This window comes from Carcharodon carcharias, chromosome 16 (assembly GCF_017639515.1).
Source record: "Carcharodon carcharias isolate sCarCar2 chromosome 16, sCarCar2.pri, whole genome shotgun sequence".
NCBI classification, from domain to species: Eukaryota; Metazoa; Chordata; class Chondrichthyes; order Lamniformes; family Lamnidae; genus Carcharodon; species Carcharodon carcharias.
In genome coordinates this window covers 33,044,535-33,071,906 of record NC_054482.1, presented here as the reverse complement: position 1 = coordinate 33,071,906, position 27,372 = coordinate 33,044,535, and the positions used below count along the sequence as shown (strand labels likewise).

The following is a 27,372-nucleotide window of genomic DNA, read 5'->3' as shown; positions in this document are numbered from 1 at the left end:
CAGAGACTAAGAGAGGCAGGGAGAGATAGAGTGTGATGGACAGAGAATGAGAGAGGTCGAGAGAGACAGAGATTGATAGATAGAGACTGACAGAGGTAGAGAGAAACAGAGTGACTGAAGAGACAGAGAGAGAGAGAGACAGAGAGTGATGGACAGAGAATGAGAGAGGTAGAGAGTGACTGAATGACTGGCAGAAACAGAGAGAGACAGAGAGAGAGAAACAGACAGAGAGTGATGGACAGTGACAGAGAGAGACAGAGATGGCAGAGAGTGAAGGACAGAGACAGGGAGATGCAGAGAGAGACAGAGTGACAGACAAAGTCAAGGGGACACAGGGAGAAGCAGAGAGTGATGGACAAAGATAGAGGGAGACAGGGAGAGACAGAAAGTGATGGACAGAGACAGGGAGACACAGAAAGAGACAGAGAGTGACGGACAGAGACAGGGAGATGCAGAGAGAGACTGAGAGTGACGGCCAAAGACAGAGGGAGACAGGGAGACACAGAGAGTGATGGACAGAGACAGAGAGAGGCAGAGAAAGAGAGAGAGTGACTGACAGAGACAGAGAGAGGTAGAGAGAGAGACAGAGTGACAGGCAGAGACAGAGAGAGGTAGAGAGAGAAAGAGAGTGACGGACAGAGACAGAGAGAGGTAGAGAGAGGTAGAGAGAGACAAAGAGAGTGACAGACAGAGAAAGAGAGAGGTAGAGAGAGGTAGAGAGAGAGACAGAGAGTGATGGACAGGTACTGAGAGAGGGAGAGAGAGAGGTAGAGAGAGAAAGAGAATAATGGACAAAGACAGAGAGAGAGAGAGAGAGAGAGGGAGACTGCGAAACAGAGACAAATAGAGAGAGAAAGATGGAGAGGAAGTGAAAGGTGCTGACGTGGTTTTCTCTGGGTGATACCATTTACATACTGAGGAACAGCCAGTGAGACTATGACAGGCTGCAGCTTTATAAAGCTGAGCCCAGTGAAGGGAGAGTTTATCAGTGACCAGGCACAGGGACAGGAGCAGACACCATGATTTCAGCCATCCAGCTGATCTGGCCTCTGGCATTCTGCATCGCAGGTACAAATCTCTCTCCTTCCACTGTGAATATTTTCCTGCTCTCCATTTCCAGCCAATTCGACTGACTTGTGATTGAAGGGAAAATGCTGAAAGCAGAGGAACGGTCACTGTCTCTAACAATATCTCATTTTACAGGCTCTTTGTGTGACAGTTCTTACTTCACTCTGTTTCTCTATTACCCCTCAGGTATCAGTGGGGACATCACCATGACCCAGTCTCCCCTGGTGTCAGTGAGCCTGGGCCAGACCGCCACCATCACCTGTACAGCCAGTCAGTCTGTTAGCAGCTATGTTGCTTGGTACCAGCAGCGAGAAGGACAGAAACCCACTCTCCTGATCTATGATGCAACAACTCGATTCACAGGAACATCCGAGCGATTCACCGGCAGTGGATCTGGCACTCAATTCACCCTGACAATCAGCAATGTACAGAATGAGGATGTCGCTGATTATTACTGTCAGCAAGGTTCCAGCTTCCCCTACACAGTGATACAGAGCCTGACAAAAACCTCAATACACACAGCACCACCTCCTGTACTGACACATCCCACAGTTATATAGAATATATAATAATGGACACACAGTCCCACCTCCTGTACTGACACATCCCACAGTTATATAGAATATATAATAATGGACACACAGCACCACCTCCTGTACTGACACATCCCACAGTTATATAGAATATATAATAATGGACACACAGTCCCACCTCCTGTACTGACACATCCCAAAGTTGTATAGAATATATAATAATGGACACACAGTCCCACATCCTGTACTGACACATCCCACAGTTATATAGAATATATAATAATGGACACACAGTGCCACCTCCTGTGCTGACACATCCCACAGTTATATAGAATATATAATAATGGACACACAGTCCCACCTCCTGTACTGACACATCCCAAAGTTATATAGAATATATAATAATGGACACACAGTCCCACCTCCTGTACTGACACATCCCACAGTTATATAGAATATATAATAATGGACACACAGTCGCACCTCCTGTACTGACACATCCCACAGTTATATAGAATATATAATAATGGACACACAGTCCCACCTCCTGTACTGACACATCCCACAGTTATATAGAATATATAATAATGGACACACAGTCCCACCTCCTGTACTGACACATCCCACAGTTATATAGAATATATAATAATGGACACACAGTCCCACCTCCTGTACTGACACATCCCACAGTTATATAGAATATATAATAATGGACACACAGTCCCACCTCCTGTACTGACACATCCCACAGTTATATAGAATATATAATAATGGACACACAGTCCCACCTCCTGTACTGACACATCCCACAGTTATATAGAATATATAATAATGGACACACAGCACCACCTCCTGTAATGACACATCCCACAGTTATATAGAATATATAATAATGGACACACAGTCCCACCTCCTGTACTGACAAATCCCACAGTTATATAGAATATATAATAATGGACACACAGTCCCACCTCCTGTACTGACACATCCCACAGTTATATAGAATATATAATAATGGTCACTTTACCTCTTACCCTCCATGTCCACATATGAAGAGCAGCTGAAAGATTTATCAAATAAAATCAGGATTCTCAACTCTTGGAACAAAAAAAAGACATTGAGAGGAAGAGAGAGGAAAAGAGCGAGAGTTAAAGGTGAGTGTGAGTGAGAGACAGAGAGAGGGTGAGAGTGAGTAAAAGGTGTGTGTGAGTGAGAGACAGAGGGTGAGAGTGAGTTAAAGGTGAGTGTGAGTGAGAGACAGAGAGAGGGTGAGAGTGGGTTAAAGTTGAGCGTGAGTGAGAGACAGAGAGAGGGTGAGAGTGAGTTAAAGGTGAGTGTGAGTGAGAGACAGAGAGAGGGTGAGAGTGAGTTAAAGGTGAGTGTGAGTGAGAGACAGAGAGAGGGTGAGAGTGAGTTAAAGGTGAGTGTGAGTGAGAGACAGAGAGAGGGTGAGAGTGACTGAGTGAAGCAGAGAGCAGAGGTTTTTGTACAGCCCCTGTACTGGAAGCTCTCAGTGTGGGTTACGTTCGGTAAAGGAACCAAGCTCAGACTGAGTAAGTAAACCCCAATCCTCCCTTATTAACCCTTTCAATACTGAAACTTTCTCAAACACTAATGCTGAATAGTTGAAGGTGTTAGTGAGGAGCTGCAGTGAATGAAATGGTTCAGTGAACAACACTGTGTATAACAGGGTGCCCAGCTGTATTTCTTTCATTACATTCTCCCCTTTAAGCAGCAAGATAGAAATAACCAACTTTTACCCACCGTCTAGAAGAGATCTGGACGTTTGCAGACTGTGCTGACATTGCTGCACCATGGAGTGAAATCACTCACTAGACTCCTGTCAGTCTCAGTGTGACAGACACGGGCAGAGTTTGATATGAGCTCCGGCTCCCTCTCACAGTCTCTGATATAACTGATCACAGCACCAGCACAGTGAGACACCGAGGGTCCCACCTCCCCCAGCTTGAACTCTGCTCTCTCCACTCCCTGGTTATCTCTTGGCAAATTTCTGATGACAAACAGGTAGAGCAGGGCCCACAATCCAGTGGCTTCAGTGTTCCAGGGTTTCGGGGAGACTCTCCGTTTCCCCCGAATGTTTAAATGTCACCCTCTAGACTCCAGGCCTCCCGGAATCTGCTCTCCATCTCTCTCCTGAAGACACTGTCTCTGACTGGGGAACAGCTCCACCCTCCCCAAGTGGGCTCATTCCTCCAAGTGTGAGGCGGGAGGGTGAACATGACAGGCTATTGGACCGTAAGGTGTCGGCCGTGCCTCAATGGGTAGCACTCTCCCCTCAGAGTCACAATGTTGTGGGTTCAAATCCCACTCCAGAGACTTGAGCACATAATCCAGGCTGAGACTCCAGTGCGCTATTGAGGGAGGGCAGCACTGTCAGAGGAGCCGTCTTTCAGATGAGACAAACTGAGGTCTGCCCTCTCAGGGGGTTGTCAAATATCCGATGGCGCTGTGAGAAGAAGAGCAGGGGAGTTCCCCCGGATTTCCTGGACAATATTTATCCCTCAATCTGCATCACTACACATCTGATTATCTGGTCATTGTCAATCCGCTATCTGGGATCTTGCTGTGCACAGTTGGCTGTGGAACAATCTGGGACATCCTGAGGTGGTTATAGGCGCCATTGAAATGCAAGCCTTTCTTTGAAGTTGGAGATTCCTGATGCTGACCCTGTGAGATGCCATTGACCTCGCACTGACCCTGTCTGACCCCCAGACTCTGAGACTAACTGAAGCCTCACCCTTGACGACACCCCAGTGCTGGCCGGCAAGGTTTGAAATGAAATCTAGAACCTTCAACACCCAAAGCTGTTTTCTCAATACATTAAGAGTAAGAGGATAACTAAGGGATGAGTAGGGACCATAAAAGACCAAAAAGGTAACCTATGTGTGGAGGGGAAGGATGTGGATATGGTTCTGAATGAATACTTTGCGTCTGTCTTCACAAAAGAAAGGGAACAATTAGACATTGTTGTTATGGAGGAGGAGTATGAAATATTGGATGTGATAAACATAGGGAAAGAGGAAGTATGAGGGGGATTAGCATCCTGGAGAGTGAAATGTGCCCCAGGCTGTTATCAGAAACCAGGGAGGAAATTGCGAAGGGTCTGACCCTTATTTTCCAATCCTCACTAGATACAGGTGAGGTGCTGGAGGATTGGAGGTCTGATAATGTTGCACCTTTGTTTAAGCCAAATAATTACAGGCCAGTCATTGTGTCCTCGTTGGTGGTCAAATAATTGGAATCAATTCTGATGGGCAGGATAAACTGTCGCTTAGAAAGGCACAGATTAATCCAGGACAGTCAGCATGGATTTGATAAGGGAAGGTCATGTCTGACTAATTTGTTGATCTTTTTTGAGGAAGTAACAAGGAGGATTGATGAGGGTAGTGTAGTTGATGTTATCTACATGGATTTTAGCAAGGTTTTTGAGAAGGTTCCACATGGCAGACTGGTTAATAAAATAAAAGCCAATGGGGTCCAGGGGAATGGGGCCTGTTGGATACAAAATTAGCTCAGTGGCTGGGAACAAAGGGTAATTATTGATGGTGTTTTTGTGGCTGGAAGGCTGTTTCCAGTGTGTTTCTGCAGGGCTCAGGCCTAGGTCCCCTGCTTTTTGTGTGTATATTAATGATTTGGACATAAATGTAGGGGATTGATCAAGGAGTTTACAGGCGACACAAAAATTGGCTGCATGGTAGATAACAAGGAGGATTGTTGTAGGCTGCAGGAAGATATCAATGGACTGGTCAGGTGGACAGAAAAGTGGCAAATGGAATTCTCCCCAGAGAAGTGTGAGGTGATGCATTTGAGGAGGTCAAACAAAGCAAAGGAATAAACAATAAATGGGAAGATACTGAGAGGTGTAGAGGAAGTGAGGGACCTTGGGGTGAATGTCCAGACTCCTGAAGGTAGCAGAACAGGTCGATAAGGTGGTTAAGAAGGAACATGGAATCCTTTCAATCATTAGCCGAGGTATAGAGCAAGGAGGTTATGCTGGAACTGTATAAATCATTAGTTAGGCCACAATTTGTGTACAGTGCGCAGTTGTGGTCACCTCATTACAGGAAGGATGTGATTGCATTAGAGAGGGTACAGAGGAGATTTAACCAGGATGTTGCCAGGACAGGAAAATTGCAGCTATGAGGAGAGATTGGATTGGCTGGGGTTGTTCTCCTTGGAACAGAGGAGGCTGAGGGGAGATTTGATTGAGGGGCTTGGATAGAGTGGATGGGACGGGCCTATTTACTTTAGCAGAGAGGTCAGTGACGAGGGGGCATAGATTTAAAATGATTGGGAGAAAGATTAGATGGGAGATGAGGCTCTGGAACTCACGGCCTGAAAGGGTCACAGAGGCAGGAACCATCAACCCATTTAAAAGGTGTCTGGATATGAACCTCAAGAGCCTTAACCTGGAGGACTACAGACCAAATGCTGGAAAGTGGGATTCGGCCGGACGACTCGTATTTCAGTGGCACAGACATGATGGGCCGAGTGGTCTCTTTCTGTGCCAGAAACTTTCTATCATTTTATTCTATGACACCCAATCTGAATCCTTTCTGAAGTGGGTTGATCCAAGTGTGCTCCAACATTCTGGGATAAAGTTCTCTCGATGTGTGTGTGATCTGAGGATTGTTAATGCTGAACCTGTTTCCCCCGGACAGGCTGATCAATAGTCAGAGCTTCCTGACAGCTTAACAGTGTCTTAGAGGGACACTGAGTCTTTAAACACTCTTACTATTAACCATTTCAGTGCTGAATTTGTGGTAACCCTCTTTACAAATGTGATTTAACCAGCTTAACATCAAACCTTTACCTCCTCCCGCTCAATTAATTTGAAACACAACTTGCCCCTTTCCCTGGGATCCCATGAATTTTTAATTTTCTGACCAGTCTGTCATGTGGAACCTTGTAAGAAGTCTTGCTAAAATCCAAATAGACCACATCAAACTCGCTCCCCTCATCAACCCTCCTTGTTACCTCCTCAAAAAATTCAAGCAAGTTAGTCAGACACGGCCTTCCCTTAACAAGTCCATGTTGACTGTCCTTGGTCGTATCTTTCTCAAAGATGTTTAAAATTTCCCTCAGAATATTTTCCAACAATTAATATTTCCTCTCTCACTATGGCCAGAATTTTCCGGCCCCATTGGTGTCAGGTGTCATGGTGAGCAGTGGGAATAATATGGTGAGACAGCCAAAAATCTGAAACTAATGGCCCTCCTGTGGCCAGAGCGGGGTTAGAGGACATCAGGATGGGCCTCCACAGTGTCCAGAAGGCATCACAGGAATGCGTCACTGAATCGGGGGCTGCAATCTGCTTGGTTTTTGGGGCCAAGTCTTCACCGGAGCAGCCCCAGGCTGCAAGCATTGAGAAGTGTGCGCACGGCTGCATTTTAAATACAGTGTCCAGCTTCTTCAGTGTTGTTGGAGATGCACTCATCCAGGCAAGTGGAGAGTACTCCAACACATTCCTGACTTGTGCTTTGTAGATGGTGGACAGGCTTTGGAGAGTCAGGAGGTGAGTTACTCGTCACATGATTCCTAGCCTCTGACCTGCTCTTGTAGCCACAGTATTTATATGGCTAGTCCACTTCAGTTTCTGCTCAATGGTAACCCCCAGGACATTGATAGTGGGGGATTCAGTGATGGTAATGCCATTGAACATCAAGGGGCGATGGTTGGGTTCTCTCTTGTTGAAGATGGTCATTGCCTGGCACTTGTGTGGCATGTATGTTACTTGCCACTTGTCAGCCCAAGCCTGGATATTGTCCAGGTCTTGCTGCATTTGTACAGGGACTGCTACAGTATCTGAGGTGCTGAACATTGTGCAATCTTCAGCGAACACACCGACTTCTGACCTTATGATGGAAGGAAGGTCATTGATGAAGCAGCTGAAGGTGGTTGGGCTGTGGACACTACCCTGAGGAACTCCTGCAGTGATGTCCTGGAGCTGAGATGACTGACCTCCAACAACCACAACCATCTTCCTTTGTGCTCGGTATCACTCCAACCCACAGAGAGTTTTCCCCCTGATTCCCTTTGACTCCAGTTTTGCTCGGGCTCCTTGATGCCGCACTCAGTCAAATGCGGCCTTGATGTCTACGACAGTCACTCTCTCCTCACCTCGGGAGTTCAGCTCCACTGTCCATGTCTGAACTGAGGCTGTGATGAGGTCAGGAGCTGAGTGGTCCTGGCAGAACCCAAACTGGGCGTTAGTGAGCAGGTTATTGCTGAGCAAGTGCCACTTGATAGCACAGTTGATGACCCCTTACATCACTTTACTGATGATGGAGAGTAGTCTGATGGGGCGGTAATCAGCCAGGTTGGATTTGTCCTGCTTTTTGTGTACAGGACATACCTGGGCAATTTTCCAGGTGTTGCTGTGTGCCACACAGCAATGTGGTTGGCTCTTAACTGCCCTCTGAAGTGGCCCAGCTGCCACTCAGTTGTAAGAAACTTCTACAAAGTCACAAAAAAGGAATGAAACTGGATGGACCACCCGGCATCTACCTAGGCACCGGAAACAACAACGGCAATCTCAGCCCCGTTGACCCTGCAAAGTCCCTCTTACTAACATCTGGGGGCTAGTGCCAAACGTGGGAGAACTGTCTCACAGACCAGTCAAGCAACAGCCTGACAGAGTCATCCTCACAGAATCATACCTTACAGATAATGACCCAGACACCACCATCACCATCCCCGGGTATGTCCTGTCCCACCGGCAGGACAGACCCAGCACACGTGGGAACACAGTGGCATACAGTCAGTGGGGAGTTGCTCTGGGAATCCTCAAAATCCACTCCGGACCCCATGAAGTCTCATGGCATCAGGTCAAACACAGGGAAGGAAACCTCCTCCTGATTACCACGTACCACCCTCCCTCAGTTGATGAATCAGTGCCCCTCCATGTTGAACACTGCTTGGAGGAAAGACTGAGAATGGCAAGGGCACTGGGGATGTAAAACGATCTTTCTCCCACCCACCATTGCACTTTGTGCAAAGCTGGGAGAATTCCGCACTATTTTTATCCCATCCAATATTTCACAATTCTCCTCCATGAAAACCTCCCACTGCTCTGACACTGATTTACCTTCAAGTTGCTGTTTCCTGTCCATTTCGGCAAATCGCAGCTTAGTTAAATTGGCCTTTCCCTAATTTATAACTTTTACACTTGGTCTATCTTTATCCTTTTCCATAACTGCTCTAAATCTAACTGAATTATGATCACTATTAGCCAAATACTCTCCCACTGATACACCTTCCACCTGCCCAGATTCATTCCCTGAAATTGTCTACAACTGCCCCTTCTCTGTTGGGTTTGTTACATTCGGGCTAAAAGAATTCACCTGGATGGATTATAAGAATTTTACATCATCTATACATTTACACAGATCTGATCCCAGTTAATATTCGGGAAGTTGAAATTCATTATAATGACACTGATTAAACTTCCTTCTCTTCCATTTCAGGCAGAGAGAAGTCACCACCCACAGTGACCCTGCTGCCCCCCTCCCCAGAGGAGGTCAAGACCAAGGGCACTGCCACCCTGGTGTGCCTTGCCAATCACTTCTATCCCGATGAGGTGAAGGTGGAGTGGAAGAAGGACGGTGTAGCCATTTCGGACGGGGTTCAGACCAGCAACTACCTGCGAGCTTCGGACAGCACCTACAGCGTCAGCAGCCTGCTGACCCTCTCTGGCTCCGGCTGGGAGTCCAACGCCAGCTTCTCCTGTGTCGTCACCCACGAGAGTCTTTCCTCTCCCCTCAGCAAGAGCATCAGGAGATCAGAATGTGTGTAGAGTGTTAGAGTCAGTCCACAGAGGAGATACAACTTTAAATAGAACAGGGGTGAGCTGGGAGGGCAAAGGTCATTGTCAGCACCAAATTACAAATCTCTTCCTTCTCAGGACCGGCTCTGAGACACTTCTGAGGGTAAGGGGTTAAGGCACGTTATTGGTGGAGTGTACAGGGATCTTTACTCTGTATCTAACCCTGTGCTGTACCTGCCCTGGGAGTGTTTGATGGGGACAGTGTACAGGGAGCTTCACTCTGTTTCTAACCCCGTGTTGTACTTGCCCTGGGAGTGTTTGATGGGGACAGTGTACAGGGAGCTTCACTCTGTTTCTAACCCCGTGTTGTACCTGTCCTGGGAGTGTTTGGCGGGGACAGTGTAGAGGGAGATTTTTTCTCTGTATCCAACCCCATGCTGTACCTGTCCTGGGAGTGTTTGATGGGGACAGTGTAGATGGAGCTTAATTCTGTATCTAACCCTGTGTTGTACCTGCCCTGGGAGTGTTTGATGGGGACAGTGTAGAGGGAGCTTTACTCTGTATCTAACACTGTGCTGTACCTGCCCTGGGAGTGTTTGATGGGGACAGTGTAGAGGGAGCTTTACTCTGTATCTAACCCCGTGCAGTACCTGCGCTGGGAGTGTTTGATGGGGACAGTGTAGAGGGAGTTTACTCCGTATATAACACTGTGCTATACATGCCCTGGGAGTGTTTGTTGGGACAGTTTAATCTCGTGATGCTGTGTAAAACCTCTCTAAGATGCTGAAGACTGTCAGCTGTACAAAAATAATGTGACCCTCCGAAGTGTCTGCTTCAGTAAACCAGACCCTTCCTGCTCACCCTGCAGTTACAATTTAAGGTTTAGTCACTGTTTAAAGGGACAGGATTCTCATGTTCTGGAGAAAATCTCCACAAGCGTTTTAATAAACCTCCATTCTCCCTGTGAATTTCTCCAGCTTGCTCTGGCTGGGCTGTTTATTCAAGTCTTTTTTCTGTAAATGTCAATGTGTAAAAGGTAATAAACATTAAGAATATTCAGTCTCTGTCTGGTGAGTGCTTTGGAAATGTCCCACCTCCCCATCAGCTGATTGGCTGTATTTCAGCAAGTGATTGTCCTGATTGGCTGGTTGGCCTGTCAATCAATGACACCAACTGCAGATTTGTTTCAAAGCCAATTATCAATCATTTTAAAATGATCAGTTTTATCCTGAATCTCTTGAATTTACAAGATTAAAAACAGAAAAGAAACTGGAAATTGCTGGGATTAAATCATCACAAACACAATTCCCCAAACCATAGTCACGACCTCCCCGTGACCTTCCCATTTCAAGTGGTCTCGCTACTCCCATAGTTTCAATCACAGATAAGACCATCTCTGATCACTTCCTTGTATCACTCCCCACCCACATCCCCCTTCCACAGCCCAACCCTACCCCCTTCTGTATCCATCCCTGGAAAAAACTATTCCCCAATTCACTTACAACTGTACTTTCACAATCCTAATGATCTCGTCTCTGGCCCTCCGATCACCACAACATTTCTGCAGCTACTGATTTACACAACCTCACCCTCACCTCCACCTTTCATATCCTAGTCCCCAATAAAACCATTCCTCTCCCTCACCCTGGCCCTTCCCCCTGCTACCACCCTCATCTCCACTCACTCAATCCAAGGGAGGCAGACTTGAAACCGGTTTATCCATCACCGCCAGATCTGGCTGGACGCTCCAAATACTCCCGGCTCCTCCTCTCATCTGCTAAAACTGTCCCTGCTCCGTTACCTCTGGTGTCCCCCAAGGATCGATCCTTGGCCCCTCCTATTTCTCATCTACATGCTGCCCCTCAGACACATCATCTGAAAGCAGAGCGTTAGTTTTCACATGTACGCTGAAGACCCCCAGCTCTACCTCACCACCACCTCTCTCAACTCCTCCACTGTTGCTAAATTATCAGACTGCTTATCCCACATCCCGGAATGGATGAACAGGAATTCCTACAATTAAATATTGGGAAGACTCTAGCCATTGTTTTCAGTCCACACTCCAAATCTGTTCTCTAACTCCTGACTCCATCCCTCTCCCCGGTGACAATCTGAGATTAAACCCGTCTGTTCACAACCTTGGGGTCACATCTAACCCTGAGATGAGCTTCCGACCTCATATTCGTGACATCACTAAGACCGCCTATTTCCACCTCCATAACTCGACTTCACCCCAGTCTCAGCTCATCAGCTGCTGAAGCCCTCACCCATGCCTTGGTTACCTCTGGATGTGACTATTCCAATACACTCCTGGCTGTTCTCCCACATTCTACCCTCCGCAATCGTGGGGTCATCCAAAACTCTGCTGCCCGTGTCCTAGCTCACAGCGAGTCCCATTCCCCTGTCACCCCTGTGCTCACTGACCGACATTGTTTCCTGGTCAAGCAACATCCTGATTTTACAATTCCCATCCTTGTTTTCAATTCCCTCCATTGCCTCGCCCCTCCCTATCTCTGGAGTCTCCTCCAGCCCTACAACCCTCCGAGATATCTGCACTCCTCTAATCCTGGCCTCTGGTGGATTCCTAATCAGAATCGCTCCACCATTGGTGGCCCTGCCTTCAGCTGCCTGGGCCCCAAGCTCTGGAATTCCCTCCCTACACCTCTCCCCGTCTCTCCATCACTTTCCTCCTTTAAGACACTCCTTAAAGTCAACATCTTTGGCTAAGCTTTTGGACGTCTGATCCATTGGCCCAGAAATTCCGATCTCCGGTAGCCCGGAGGCACAGGCCAAGATGCACTGGGGAACCCCTCGGAATTCCCTACACACTGATTACAAGGGAATTATACAGGAAGTCTGAACTTCCGATGGGAAATTACCCTGTGCCTGGAACCGTCTGAAACTCTGACTTAAAGCCTGGAGATTTCCGATCATTCCGACTTACTGATTGGAAATGTTACCCGGGAGGATTAAAACCCGTTCTAACTCCTGGGTAACTAGACGACTAAAACCCCCAACCCCCAAATATACCGGGACAACCCCCTCCGCTACCCACCTGGCCCGAGGAACACCCCTTGTCCCCAATGACACCCGACCTGAGCACCACCCTGAATGCCCCTCCACATTACCCCCGACCTCCCCAATAGCCACCCGAGCAGCCAAAAACCATCCAAATACAAGAACAACACCCCAGCCCCAACCCACCCTATCCACTCACCCCCCACATGCCACCCTAACCACTTGCCCACTTACTTGATGCTCTACCCCCTAGCGCACCTGCCTGACACCCTATCCACTCACCCATGTACCTGCCACTCTAACCTCTCGCCCACATACCTACCACCCTACACCGTCACCCACTTGCCTAACACACTACCCCTCGCTCACCTGCCTGCCACCCAACCCCCTCAACCAATTACCTGACAATCTACCCCCTCGCCCAAATGCCTGACACTCTAACCACTCACCCACTTACCTGCCAACATACACCCTGGCCAACATACCTGCTACCATACGCTCTCATCCACTTACCTGCCACAATACTACCTCACCCACTTCCCTGGCTCTCTACCCCCTCACCCACTTACCTGCCACTCTATCCCCTCACCCACTTGCCTGCCGCACTATCTCCTCATCCTAATGACTGACACCATTCCCCCATCACCCACCTGGCTGCCATTCTACCCCCTCACCCACTTGGCTGCCACTCTACCCCCTCACCCACTTGGCTGACAGTCTATCCCCTGACCCAATCAAATGACACCTTAACTCCTCACCCATTTGTCTGCCACCCTACACCCTCACCCTGTCACTCCACCCCCTCACCAACCTACCTGAAACCCTACCCCCTCGCCAACTTGACTGACACATTATCCACTCACCCACTTACCTGACATCCTACCCCCTTCACCTGACAATCTGCCCGCTCGCACAATTGTCTAACTCCCTGCCCACTCATCCACATATTTGCCACCCTACCCCCTCACCCACTTACCAGCCACTATATCACCTCGCCCACTTGCTTGACACTCTACCCCCTCAACCTATTGCCTGACACCCTACCCGCTCACCCACTTGCCTGCCACTCTACCCCCTCACCCAATTGACTGACACTCAACCCCCACACCCACTTACCTGCCACACTAATCCCTCAACCTATTGCCTGACACTCTACCCACTCACTCACTTGCCTGCCAATCTACCACCACACACACTTGCCTGCTACTCTATCCCCTCACCCAATTGATTGACACCCTAACTCAAGAACCAAATGCCTGACACCATACCCCCTCACCCACTTATCTGACATAGTACCCCCTCAACTTAGTTCCTGACAATCAACCCCCTCGCCAATTGCCTGACACCCTACCCACTCACCCAATTACCTGACACACTACCCACTCACCCACTTGCCTGCCACCCCACCCCCTCACCAACTTGCCTGCCATGCTAACCCTGACCCATTTACCTGACCCTCTGCCCCCTCACACAATTACCTGACACTATATCCCCTCACCCACTTGCCTGATACCCTAATCCCTCAACCACTTCCTGACTCCACAACAAAATGCCTGACACTCGACCCCCTCACCTTAGTTCCTGACAATCTACCCCCACGCCCACTTGCCTGACACTCTGCCCACTCACACAATTACCTGACACTCTATCCCCTCGCCCACTTGCCTGACACCCTACCCCCTCAGGCACTTCCTGACCCACTACCCCCTCAACCACTTACCTGCCATCCTACTCACTCAACCACTTAGCTGACACTCTACCACCTCACACACTTACCTGACACATGACTCCCTACCCCACTTGCCTGCCACAATAACCCCTCACCCACTTGCCTGCCACCAAATCTGCCTCACCCATTTGCCCGACACCCAACCCCCTCATCCACTTGCCTGCCACCTTACCCCCTCACTCACTTACCTGACAGTCTAACCTCTATCCCACTTGTCTGGCATTGTAACCACCTCACGCACTTACCTGCCACCATACCCCCTCACCCACTTACCTGCCACACTACTACCTCACCCATTTACCTGGCACACTACCCCCTCACCCACTTACCTGGCACTCTACCTCCTCACCCACTTGCCTGCCACACTACCCCCCCATCCTTTTGCCTGACACCATACCCCCTCACCCACTTGGTTGCCACTCTACCACCTCACCCACTTGCCTGACAGTCTATCCCTTCACCGAATCAAATGACACCCTAACTCCTCACCCATTTGCCTGCCGCCCTACACCCTCACCCTTACACTCTACCCCCTCACCAACCTACCTGACACCCTACCCCCTCACTCACTTGACTGACACATTATCCCCTCACCCAGCTACCTGACACCCTACCTCCTTCACCTGACAATCTACTCGCTCGCACACTTGGCTGCCCACTCACCCACATATTTGCCACTCAACCCACTCACCCACTCGCCTCTCGTCCTACCCCCTGGCCAAATTACCTGCCACCCTCACCCAATTACCAGGCACTCTACCCCCTCACCCACTTACCAGCCACTCTATCACCTCGCCCACTTGCTTGACACTCTACCCCCTCAACCTATTGCCTGATACACTACCCGCTAACCCACTTGCCTGCCACTCTACAAACTCACCCACTTGCCTGCCACTCTATCCCTTCACCCAATCGACTGACACCCTAACTCAAGAACCAAATGCCTGACACCATACCCCCTCACCCACTTATCTGACATAGTACCCCCTCAACTTAGTTCCTGACAATCAACCCCTTTGCCAATTGCCTGCCACCAAAACCCCCTCACTCACTTACCTGACACCCAACCCCCTGGCCAACATACATGCCACATTACCACCTCACCCATTTACCTGGCACACTACCCACTCACCCACTTGCCTGCCACCCCACCCCCTCACCAACTTGTCTGCCACCCTAACCCTGACCCATTTACCTGACACTCAGACCCCTCACACAATTACCTGGCACTCTATCCCCACACCCACTTGCCTGACACCCTACCGCCTCACCCACTTCCTGACCCACTACCCCCTTAACCACTTGCCTGTCATCCTACCACCTCACACAAATACCTGACACACTACCACCTACCCCACTTGCCTGCAGCAATAACCCCTCACCCACTTGCCTACCACCAAAAACCCCTCACTCACTTACCTGACACCCAACCCCCTGGCCAACATACATGACACCTTACCATCTCACACACTGACCTGGCACTCTACCCCCTCACCCACTTACCTGCCACTCACCTCTCATCCTATTGCCTGACACCTACCCCCTCGTCCACTTACCTGACACTCTACCCCCTCGCCCACTTGCCTGACACTCAACCACCTCACCCACTAGCTTGACACTCTACCCTTTCACCCGATTGTTTTACACTCTAACCCCACACCCACTTGCCTGCCACTCTATCCCCCCACGTAATCAAATGACACCCTAACTACTCACCCATTTTCCTGCGCCATACGCCCTCACCCTGACACTCTACGCCCTCCCCAATTGCCTGTCACCCTATCCCCTCACCCACTTTCCTGACAATCTACTCCCTCATGCTGTTACCTGACACCTTGGCCCCTCACCCACTTACCTTCCACTCAACCCCCTCGCCCATTTACCTTCCACCCAAAACCCCTCACGCACTTACCTGCCATCCTATCCCCTCACCAACTTATCTGCCACCCTACACCCTCACCCAATTACCTGCCACTCTACCCCCTCACCCACTTACCTGACACTCTATCACCTCGCCCACTTGCTTTACACTCAACCCCTTCACCCACTTGCCTGCCACAATACCCCCTCACCCTATTGCCTGACACCCTACCCACTCACTCACTTGCCTGCCAATCTACCAACACACACACTTGCCTGCCACTCTACCCCCTCACCCAGTCGACTGACACCCAAACTCCACAACCAAATGCCTGACACTCTACCCCCTCAACTTATTTCCTGACAATCTAACCCCTCACCCACTTGCCCGTTACTCTGCCCCCTCACACACTTAGCTGACACACTACCCCCTACCCCACTTGCCTGCCACAATAACCCCTCACCCACATGCCTGCCACCAAAACCACCCTCACCCACTTACCTGCCACCCAACCCCCTCACCCAATTGCCTACGACCCTACGTCCTCACTAACTTACCTGACAGTCTAACCCTTATCCCAAATGTCAGGCACTGTATCCCCCTCATGCACTTACCTGTCACCCTACCCCCTCAAAGACTTACCTGACACACTACCCTCTCACCCACTTACCTGACACACTACCCGCTCAACCACTTGACAGCTGCCCTACATCCTCACACACATTCATGACATCCTACCCCCTCACCAAATTCCTGACCCACTACCCCATCAACCACTTGCCTGCCATCCTACCCACTTAACCACTTACCTGACAATCTACTTCCTCACCCACTTACCCGCCACTCTATGACCACACCCACTTCCCTGACACCCAACCCCCTCACGCACTTACATGACACCCTAACCCCTCAACCACTTGCCAGCCACCCTACGCCCTCACCCACTATCCTGACACTCCACCACCTCACCCACTTCCTTGCCACCCTACCCCCAATGCCCACTTGCCTGCATTCTAACCCCTCACCCAATTGTCTGCCACCCTACCCACTCACCCACTTACCTGACACTCTACCCCCTCATCCAATTGCCTGCCATTCTAACCCTGCACCCAATTGCCTGACACTCTGCCCCCTCACCCACTTACCTGACACTCTACACCCTCAAGCTCTTACCTGACACCCTACACCCTCACCCACTTACCTTCCACTCAACCCCCTGGCCCACTTACCTTCCACTCAACCCCGTTACCCACTTACCTGCCACCCTAGCCCCTCGCCAACTTACCTGCCGCCCTATATCCTAACCCACTTACCTTCCACTCTATCCCCTCACCCACTTACCCTCCACTCTAACCCATCACCCAATTACCTGACATTCTAACACCTCGCCCACTTGCTTTACACTCAACCCCTTCACCCACTTGCTTGGCACAGAACCCTCTCAACTTTTTGCCTGACACCCTACCCACTCAACCACTTGCCTGCCACTCTACAATCTCACCCACTTGCATGACACTCTACCCCCTCACCCTATTGCCTGACACCTTACCCCCACACCCACATACCTGCCACACTACCCCCTCACCCTCTTGCCTGACACCCTACCCACTCCCTCACTTGCCTGCGAATCTACCACATACACTTGCCTGCCACTCTACCCCCTCACCCAATCGACTGGCACCCTAATTCCACAACCAAATGCCTGACACTCTACCCCTCAACTTAGTTCCTGACAATCTACCCCCTCGCCCACTTGCCTGACACTCTGCCCCCTCACACAACTACCTGACACTCTATCCCCTCATCCACTTGCCTGACTCCCTACCCCCTCAGACACTTCCTGACCCACTACCCCCTCAACCACTTGCCTGCCATCCTACTCACTCAACCACTTACCTGACACTCTACCACTTCACACACTTACCCCACTTGCCTGCCACAATAACCCCTCAACCACTTGCCTGCCACCTTACCCCCTCACTCACTTACCTGACACACTACCCCCTCACTCACTTACCTGACACACTACCCCCTCACTCACTTACCTGACACTCTGCCCCCTCAGCCACTTACCTGCCGTCCTACCCCCTCGCCTACTTATCGAGACAATCTCCCATTCACCAACTTACCTGACAGTCTAGTCTCTCACCCAACTAAATGACACTCTGCCCCCTCACATAAATACCTGACACTGTATCTCCTCACCCATTTGCCTGACACCCTACACCTCACCCACTTCCTGACCCTCTACCCCCTCAACCACTTGCCTGCCACCCTACCCCTCACTCACTTACCTGAATATCTAACCCCTATCCCACTTGTCTGGCACTGTACCCCCCCTCAACAAAAACAGAATTACCTGGAAAAACTCAGCAGGTCTGGCAGCATCGGCGGAGAAGAAAAGAGTTGACGTTTCGAGTCCTCATGACCCTTCGACAGAACTGTACCCCCCCTCACCCACTTACCTGACACACTACCCCCTCACCCACTTACCTGACACACTACCCACTCACCCACTTGCCTGCCACCCTACCCGCTCAACCACTTGACAGCCATGCTACACCCTCACCCACTTTCCTGACGTGCTACCCCCTCACCCACTTACCTGACACTCTACCCCCTCACCCAATTGACTGACACTCAACCCCCACACCCACTTACCTGCCACACTAATCCCTCAACCTATTGCCTGACACTCTACCCACTCAGTCAGTTGCCTGCCAATCTACCACCACACACACTTGCCTGCTACTCTATCCCCTCACTCACTTACCTGACACTCTACCCCCTCGCCTACTTATCAAGGCAATCTACTCATTCACCAACTTACCAGACACACTATCCCCACACCCACTTGCCTGCCACTCTACCCTCCAACCCAATCGACTGAAACCCTACTTCATCACCCATTTACCTGAACATTCTTCCCCCTCACCTAAATGCTTGACAATCTACCCACTAACCCACCTATCTGACAATCTACCCCCTCACCCACTTGCCTGCCACACTATCCCCTGGCCAACTTACCAGCCACCCTACCCTCTCACCCACTTACCCACCATTCTATCACCTCACCCACTTGCCTAACACTCTACTCCCACACCCACTTACCTGCCACTTACCACTCACCCACTTACCTGCCACTCTACCCCCTCACCCACTTGCCTACCACCCTACTCCCAGGCCAACTAACCAGCCACCCTACCCTCTCATGCACATGCCTGACACTCTGACCCCTCGCCCACTTACCTGCCACAATACCCCCTCAACCACTTCCCTGACAATCTACTCCTTCACCCATTTGCCTACTACCCTACCCCCTCCCCCATTTACCTGACACTCTACCCCCTCACCTAAATGCTACTCACTCTACTCACTAACCCACCTATCTGACAATCTACCCCCTCACCCACTTGCCTGCCACACTATCCCCGGGCCAACTTACCAGCCACCCTACCCTCTCACACATTTACCAGGCACCCTACCCCCTCACCCACTTACCCGCCATTCTATCACCTCGCCCACTTGCCTGTCACATTACCCGCCCACACACTTCCCTGCCAATCTACAACCGCACCCACTTACCTGCAACTCTGACCCCTCATCCACTTACCTGCCACTCTACCCACTCACCCACTTGCCTGCCACCCCACCCCCTGGCCAACTTACCAGCCACCCTACCCTCTCAGGCACTTAACTGGCACCTTACACCCTCACCCACTTGCCTGCCACTCTACCCCCTCACAAACTTGCCTGCCACCGTACCACCTCACCCACTTGCCTGACACTCAACACTCTCGCCTGCCACCCTCACCCACTTACATGACACAGTACCCATCACCTTCGTTCCTGACAATCTACCCCTTCTCCCACTTGCCTGACACCATACCCCCTCACCTTTCTGCCTGACACCATACCCCCTCACCTTACTGCCTGACACCGTACCCCCTCAAGCACTTACATGACACAATACCCCAACACTCACTTGCCTGCCACTCTACCCCCTCACCCAATCGACTGACACACTACTTCATCACAAATTTACCTGCCACCCCACCCCCTCACCAACCTGCCTGTGACCCTAACGCTAACCCAATTACCTGACTCTCTATCACCTCACTAACTTGCCTGACACCCTCCCCCCTCACCCACGTAGTGACCCACTATCTCCTCACCCACTTGCCTGACAATCTACCCACTTACCCACTTACCTGACACAGTACCCCCTCACCCTCTTGACTGCCACCCTACTCCATCACCCACTTGCCTGCCACCCTAACCACTCACCTGCTTTCCCGACACTCTAACCTCTATCCCACTTGCCTGACGCTGTACCCCCTCAAGCACTTACCTGACACAATACCCCCACACCCACTTGCATTCTACCCTACCCCTCAAACACTTGCCATTCTCCCTACATCGTCACCCACTTTCGTGACACTCTACCCCCTCACCCACTTGCCTGCCTCCCTACCCCCTCACCGACTTGCCTTCCACACTACCCCCACACCCACCTGCCTGCCATTCTATTCCCTCACCCACTTAGCTGACTCACTACCCCCTCACCCACCTACCTGCCATGCTACCCATGAACCCACATGCGTGCCATCCTACCCTCTGGCCACCTTACCTGCCACCCTAACCCCTCACCCACTTACCTGGCACTCTACCCCCTCACCCACTTACCTGCCACTATGCCCCCTCACCCACTTACTTGCCACTCTACCCATGAACCCACATGCCAGCCATCCTACCCTCTGGCCAACTTACCTGCCACCCTAACCCCTCACCCACTTACCTGGCACTCTACACCCTCACCCACTTACCCACCATTCTATCACCTTGTCCACTTGCCTGACACTCTACCCCCTCACCCACTTCCCTGCCACAATACCCCCACAACCAATTCCCTGACACCCAACCCGCTCACCTATTTGCCTGCTGCCCCACCTCCTCGTCCACTTACCTAACACTCTACCCCCTCATCCACTTGCCTTGTACACTACCCCCTTGCCCACTTACCTCACACTCTACCCCCTCATCCACTTGCCTTGTACACCACCCCCTCGCCAACATACCTCACACTCTACCCCCTCGCCCACTAACCTGACACACTGCCCCATCACCCACTTGACTGACACTCTGACCTCCTCGCCCACAGACCAGATACTCTAATCTCTCTACCAGTTACCTGACACTCTAATCCCTCGCAGACTTACCTGACACTCTACCCCTTCACCCACTTGATGCCCCATCCCCTCACCCACTTACCAGATACTCTACTCTCTCTACCACTTAGCTGACACTCCACCCCCTCGCCCACTTACCTGCCACACAACACCCTCCCCCATTTACCTGACAATCTAACCCTTCACCCACTTGCCTGCCACCCTACACCCTCCCTCATTTACCTGACACTCTACCCCCTCACCTAAATGCTTGACATTCTACCCACTAACACACTTTCTGACAATCTACCTCCTCACCCACTTACCTGACACTTTACCCCCTCACCCACTTGCCTGACACTCTACCCCCTCACCTACTTACCTGACACTCTACCCCCTCACCTACTTACCCGTCATTCTATCCCCTCGCCCACTTGCCTGTCACATTACCCCCTCACCCACTTACCTGCCACTCTGACCCCTCATCCACTTACCTGCCACTCTACCCATTCACCCTCTTGCCTGCCACCCTACACGCTGGCCAACTTACCAGCCACCCTACCCTCTCACACACTTAACTGGCACCCTACTTGCTCACACACTTGCCAGCCAAACAACTACTTCACCCACTAGCCTGACACTCAACCCCCTCGCCTGCCACCCTCACCCACTTACATGACCCAGTACCCTTCACATTAGTTCTTGACAATCTATCCCTTCGCCCACTTGCCTGACACCCGACCCTTTCGCCTGCCACCCTAACCCTGACCCATTTACGTGACACACTACCCCCTCACCCATTTGCCTGCCACCCTACCCCCTCACCTACTTTCCTGCCACCCTAACCTCTCACTCACTTACCTGATACTGTAAACCCTCAACAACTTACTTGACAATCTGACCCCTCACCCCCTTGCCTGCCACACTACCCCCTCACCCATTAACCTGACACATTACCCCTTTGCCCAATTGCCTGCCATGATACCCCCTCACCCACCTGCCTGACAACCAACCCCCTCACGCATTTGCCTTCCACCCTACCCCCTTATCCACATACCTGCCACCCTACCCCCTCACTCACTTACCTGCCACCCCACCCCCTCACTCACTTACCTGCCACCCTACCCCCTCACTCACTTACCTGATACTGTAAACCCTCAACAACTTACCTGACAATCTAACCCCTCACCCCCTTGCCTGCCAGACTACCCCCTCACCCACTTACCTGACATGCTACGCCCTCACCATGTGTCTGATACCCTACCCCCTCACCCACTTGTCTGACACCCTATGACCTCACCAACTTGCCTGACACCCTACCCCACTCATCCACCTACCTGACACTCTACCCCTCATCCACTTGCCTTACACACTCCCCCCTGACCCACTTACCTCACACTCTACTCCCTCGTCCACTAACCTGACACATTACCTCCTCGCCCACTTACCTCAAACTACACCCTCGCCCACTAACCTGACACACTGCCCCCTCGTCCACTTGACTGACACTCTGAAGCCCTCACCCACATGCCAGATACTCTACTCTCTCCACCACTTACCTGACACTCTACCCCCTCACCCACTTACTTACCACCCTACCCCCTCACCCACTTACCTGACACTCTATCCCCTATCCCACTTGCCTTACACTGAACCCTCTCACGCACTTACCTGACACCATGCCCCTCACCCAAGTACCTGGCACCCTATCCCCTTGCCAACTTGCCTGCCACCCTTTCGCCTCACCCACTTACCAGATACTCTATTCCCTCACATACTTGCCTGACACTCTACGCCCTCACCAATTTTCCTGTTGCCCTACCCCCTCACCCACCTACCTGACACTCTACCCCCTCAACCACCCACCTGGCACTCTACCCACTCGCCCAATTGCCTGACTCTTAACCCCTCATCCACTTGCATGCCACCCTACACCCTCACCCACTTACCTAATAATCTATCCCCTGACGGACTACTGACACCCTGCCCCTCACCCATTACCTGACCCACCAGCACATCAACCAATTGCCTGACACCGTTCCCTCTCAACCACTTGCCACACACCCTACAGCCTCACATAATTTCCTAACACTCTACCCCCTCATCCACTTGCCTGCAACCCTACCCCCTTACCCACTTGACTGCCACCTTACCCTCTCACTCACTTGCCTGCTACACTAAACGCTCACCCATTTGCCTGCCATTCTAACCCCTCACCCACTTGCCTGTCATGCTATGCCCTCAACCACTTGTCTGACACCCTATGACCTCACCCATTTGCCTGACACCCTACCCCACTCATCCACCTACCTGACACTCTACCCCTCATCCACTTGCCCTACACACTACCCCCTCGCCCACTTACCTCACACTCTACACCCTCACCCACTAACCTGACACACTGCCCCCTCACCCACTTGCCTGACACTCTATCACCTCACCCACTCACCTGAAACTCTACCACCTTACCCACTTGACTGCCACCCTACCCCCTTACCCACTTGACTGCCACCCTACCCCCTCACTCACTTGCCTGCTACACTAACCCCTCACCCATTTGCCCGCCATTCTAACCCCTCACCCACTTGTCTGCCACCCTATCACCTCACCCACTTACCTGTCACACTACCCCCTCACCCACTTGCCTGCCATCCTACCCCCTCACCCACTTGCCTGTCATGCTACGCCATCACCCACTTGCCAGACACTCTACCAACTCACCCATTTTCGTGCCACCCTACACTTTCACCCACTTGCCTGTCATGCCATGGCCTCACCCACCTAACTGACACTCTACTCTACCCCTTCGCCCAATTGCCTGCCACCCACCCCCGCACCAACCTGCCAGCCAACCTAACCCTGACTCATTTACTGACACTCTACCCACTCACCCAATTACCTGACACAGTACCCCCTCCCCCACTTGCCTGACACTCAATCCCCTATCCCACTTGCATTACACCCTACTCCCTCATGCACTTACCTGACACCCTCCCCCTCACCCAATTGCCTGACCCATTACCCCCTTACCCATTTCCTGTCACCATACACCCTCACCCGCCTACCTGACAATCTACCCCCTCAACCACCCACCTGGCATTCTACCCACTTACCCATTTACCTGACACTTAATCCCTCAGCCACTTACTTTACACTCTACCCCCTCACCCACATTCATGCCACCCTAACTCCTCACCTACTTATCAAGACACTCTACCCCCTCACCCACTTACCTGACACTCTACACCCTCACCAACATTCATGCCACCCTAAACCCTCACCTACTTATCGAGACTCTCTAACCCCTCACCCACTTGCCTGACACTCTACCCCCTCACCCACTTACCTGACACGCTACCCCCTCACCCACTTACCTGACACGCTACCCCCTCACCCATTTGCCTGCCATGCTACGCCCTCACCCAATTGCCTGCCGCCCTGCCCCCTCACACACTTACCTGATACTTTAAACTCTCTACCATTTGCCTGACACTCTGCCTTCTCGACCAATTGCCTGACACTCTACCCTCTTACTCACTTGCCTGACACTCTAACACCTCATCCACATAGCAGATACTCTAACCCCTCACTGACATACCTACCGCCCTACCCCCTCACCTACTTATCGAGACACTCTACCCCTTCACCCATTTACCTGGCACACTATTCCTTCACCCCCTTGCCTGCCACCCTACCCCCTCGCCCACTTGCCTGCCATACTATGCCCTCACCGAACTTGTCTGACACCCTATGCCCTCACCCATTTGCCTGACACCCTACCCCACTCACCCACCTACCTGACACTCTACACCTTCACCCACTTCCTTGCGATGCTACAATCCTCACCCACTTGCCTGGCACCCTATCCTCTCACCCACTTATCTGATAGACCATCCCCTCACCCACTAACCTGATACTCTATCCCCTCACCCATTTACGTGCCATCCTACCCCCTCTCCCACTTTCCTGCCATCGTACCCCCTCACCCACTTTCCTGACACCTTATCTCCTCACCCACTTGTCTGCCACAAAAACCCCCTCACCCACTTACCCGCCACTCTAACCTCTTGCACACTTGGCTGACACTCTACCCCCTTACCCCCATGCAAGCCAGAATACCTCCTCAGCCATATGCCTCCTACCCTACTTCCTCACCCACTTGCCTGACACTCCACCCCCTCACACATTTCCCTGCTGCCCTACCCCCTCACCCCACTCCCTGAAACTCTACCTCCTCACCCCCCTCCCTGACACTCTACCCCCTCACCCCCCTCCCTGACACTACCTCCTCGCCCCCCTCCCTGACACTCTACCCCCTCACCCCACTCCCTGAAACTCTACCTCCTCACCCCCCTCCCTGACACTCTACCCCCTCACCCCCCTCCCTGAAACTCTACCTCCTCATCCACTTACAATGAAACCCTAACCCATCACCAACTTACCTGATACTCTACCCATTCTACCACTTGCCTGACACTCTACCCCCTCAACCACTTACCTGACACTTTAGACCCACACCCACATGACTGATATTCTACCCCCTCACCCACTTACCTGACACACTACCCCCTCACCCAATTGGCTGCCCCCCTAACCCTTCAACCACTTGCCAGACAATCTACACCCTCATCACTTTCTTGACACTCTACACCCTCACCCATTTGCCTGCCACCCTACACCCTCACCCACTTGCCTACCAACCTACACCCTCATCCACTTACCTGCCATTCTACCCCCTCACCCACTTGCCTGCCACCCTAACCCCTCACCCAAGTGCCTGACACCCTACCCCCTCACGTATTTGCCTGCCACCCTGCTCTCTCACACAATTACCTGATACTCTACTCCCTCACACACTTAACTGATACTCTACTCCCTCACACACTTAACTGATACTCTACCCCCTCACCCACTTACCTGACACTCTACACCGTCACCAACATTCATGCCACCCTAAACCCTCACCTACTTATCGAGACTCTCTAACCCCTCACCCACTTACCTGACACTCTACCCCCTCACCCACTTACCTGACAATCTATCCCCTCACCCACATGCCTGATACCCTACTTCCTCACACACCTACTTGACATCCACCAACTCACCCACTTACCTGCCACCCTACCCCCTCGCCCACTTGCCTGACACTCTACCCATTCAGCCACTTACCTGCCACCCTACACACTCGCCAACTTGCCTGGCACTCTATCCATTCACCCATGTGCCTGCCAACCGAACCCATCGCCAACTTACCTGCCAACATACCCACTCACACACATTCCTGACACACGACCCCCTCACCCACTTGGCTGCCACCCTACAGCCTAACACAATTTCCTGACACTCTACCCCTTATTCCACTTGCCTGCCACCCTACGCCCCCCCCATCCACTTGCCTGACATTCTAACCCCTCACTCAATGGCCTGCCACCCTACCGCTCACCCACCTACCTTACACCCTACCCCCTCACCCACTTACCTGACACTCTACCCCCTCACCCACTTACCTGACATGCTAACACCTCACTCACTTAACTGACACTCTACCCCATCGCCAACTGATGCTGCTTCGTCACAAATTTACTTTACGTCTACCCCCTCACCAACTTAACTGTCGCCCAACCCTCTCATCCACTCACATGCCACTCAACCCCCACATCTACTTAACCATCACTCTATCCCCTTGACCACTTGCCTGCCACACTACCCACTCACCATATTGCCTGTCACCCTACTCCTCACCAACTTGCCTGCCTCTCTACCACCTCACCCACTTGCCTCTTATGCTATGCACTCACCCAATTGCCTGACACTCTACCCCCTCACCCATTTTCCTGCCACCCTACCCCCTCACCCACTTGCCTGTCATGCTACGCCCTCACCCACCTATCTAACACTCTACCCCTCACCATCTTACATGCCAACCCACCCCCTCAGCAACCTGCCTGCGAACCTAACCCTGACCCATGTGCCTGACACAGTACCCCCTCACCAACTTGCCTGTCACCCTCCCCTCTCATCCAATTACCTGACATATGACCCCCTCACCAACTTGCCTGTCACCCTCTCCCCTCATCCAATTACCTGACCCATTAACCCCTCATGCACTTACCTGACAATCTACCAACTCACACACTTACCTGACACCCTATCCCCTCTCCCACTTGCCTGCCATGCTACGCCCTCACACAATTGCCTGCCGCCCTGCC

At 51.7% G+C, this 27,372-nt stretch overlaps 1 gene segment (V, D, J or C); it reads left to right on the top strand.

Annotated features, from left to right (window-relative positions):
• Positions 1-948: 948 nt before the first annotated feature.
• LOC121289075 lies at positions 949-9,563 on the top strand. The segment is given in 4 exon segments: positions 949-1,068; positions 1,255-1,549; positions 3,123-3,154; positions 9,089-9,563. Coding segments are annotated over 4 exon segments (705 nt in total).
• Positions 9,564-27,372: the final 17,809 nt, after the last annotated feature.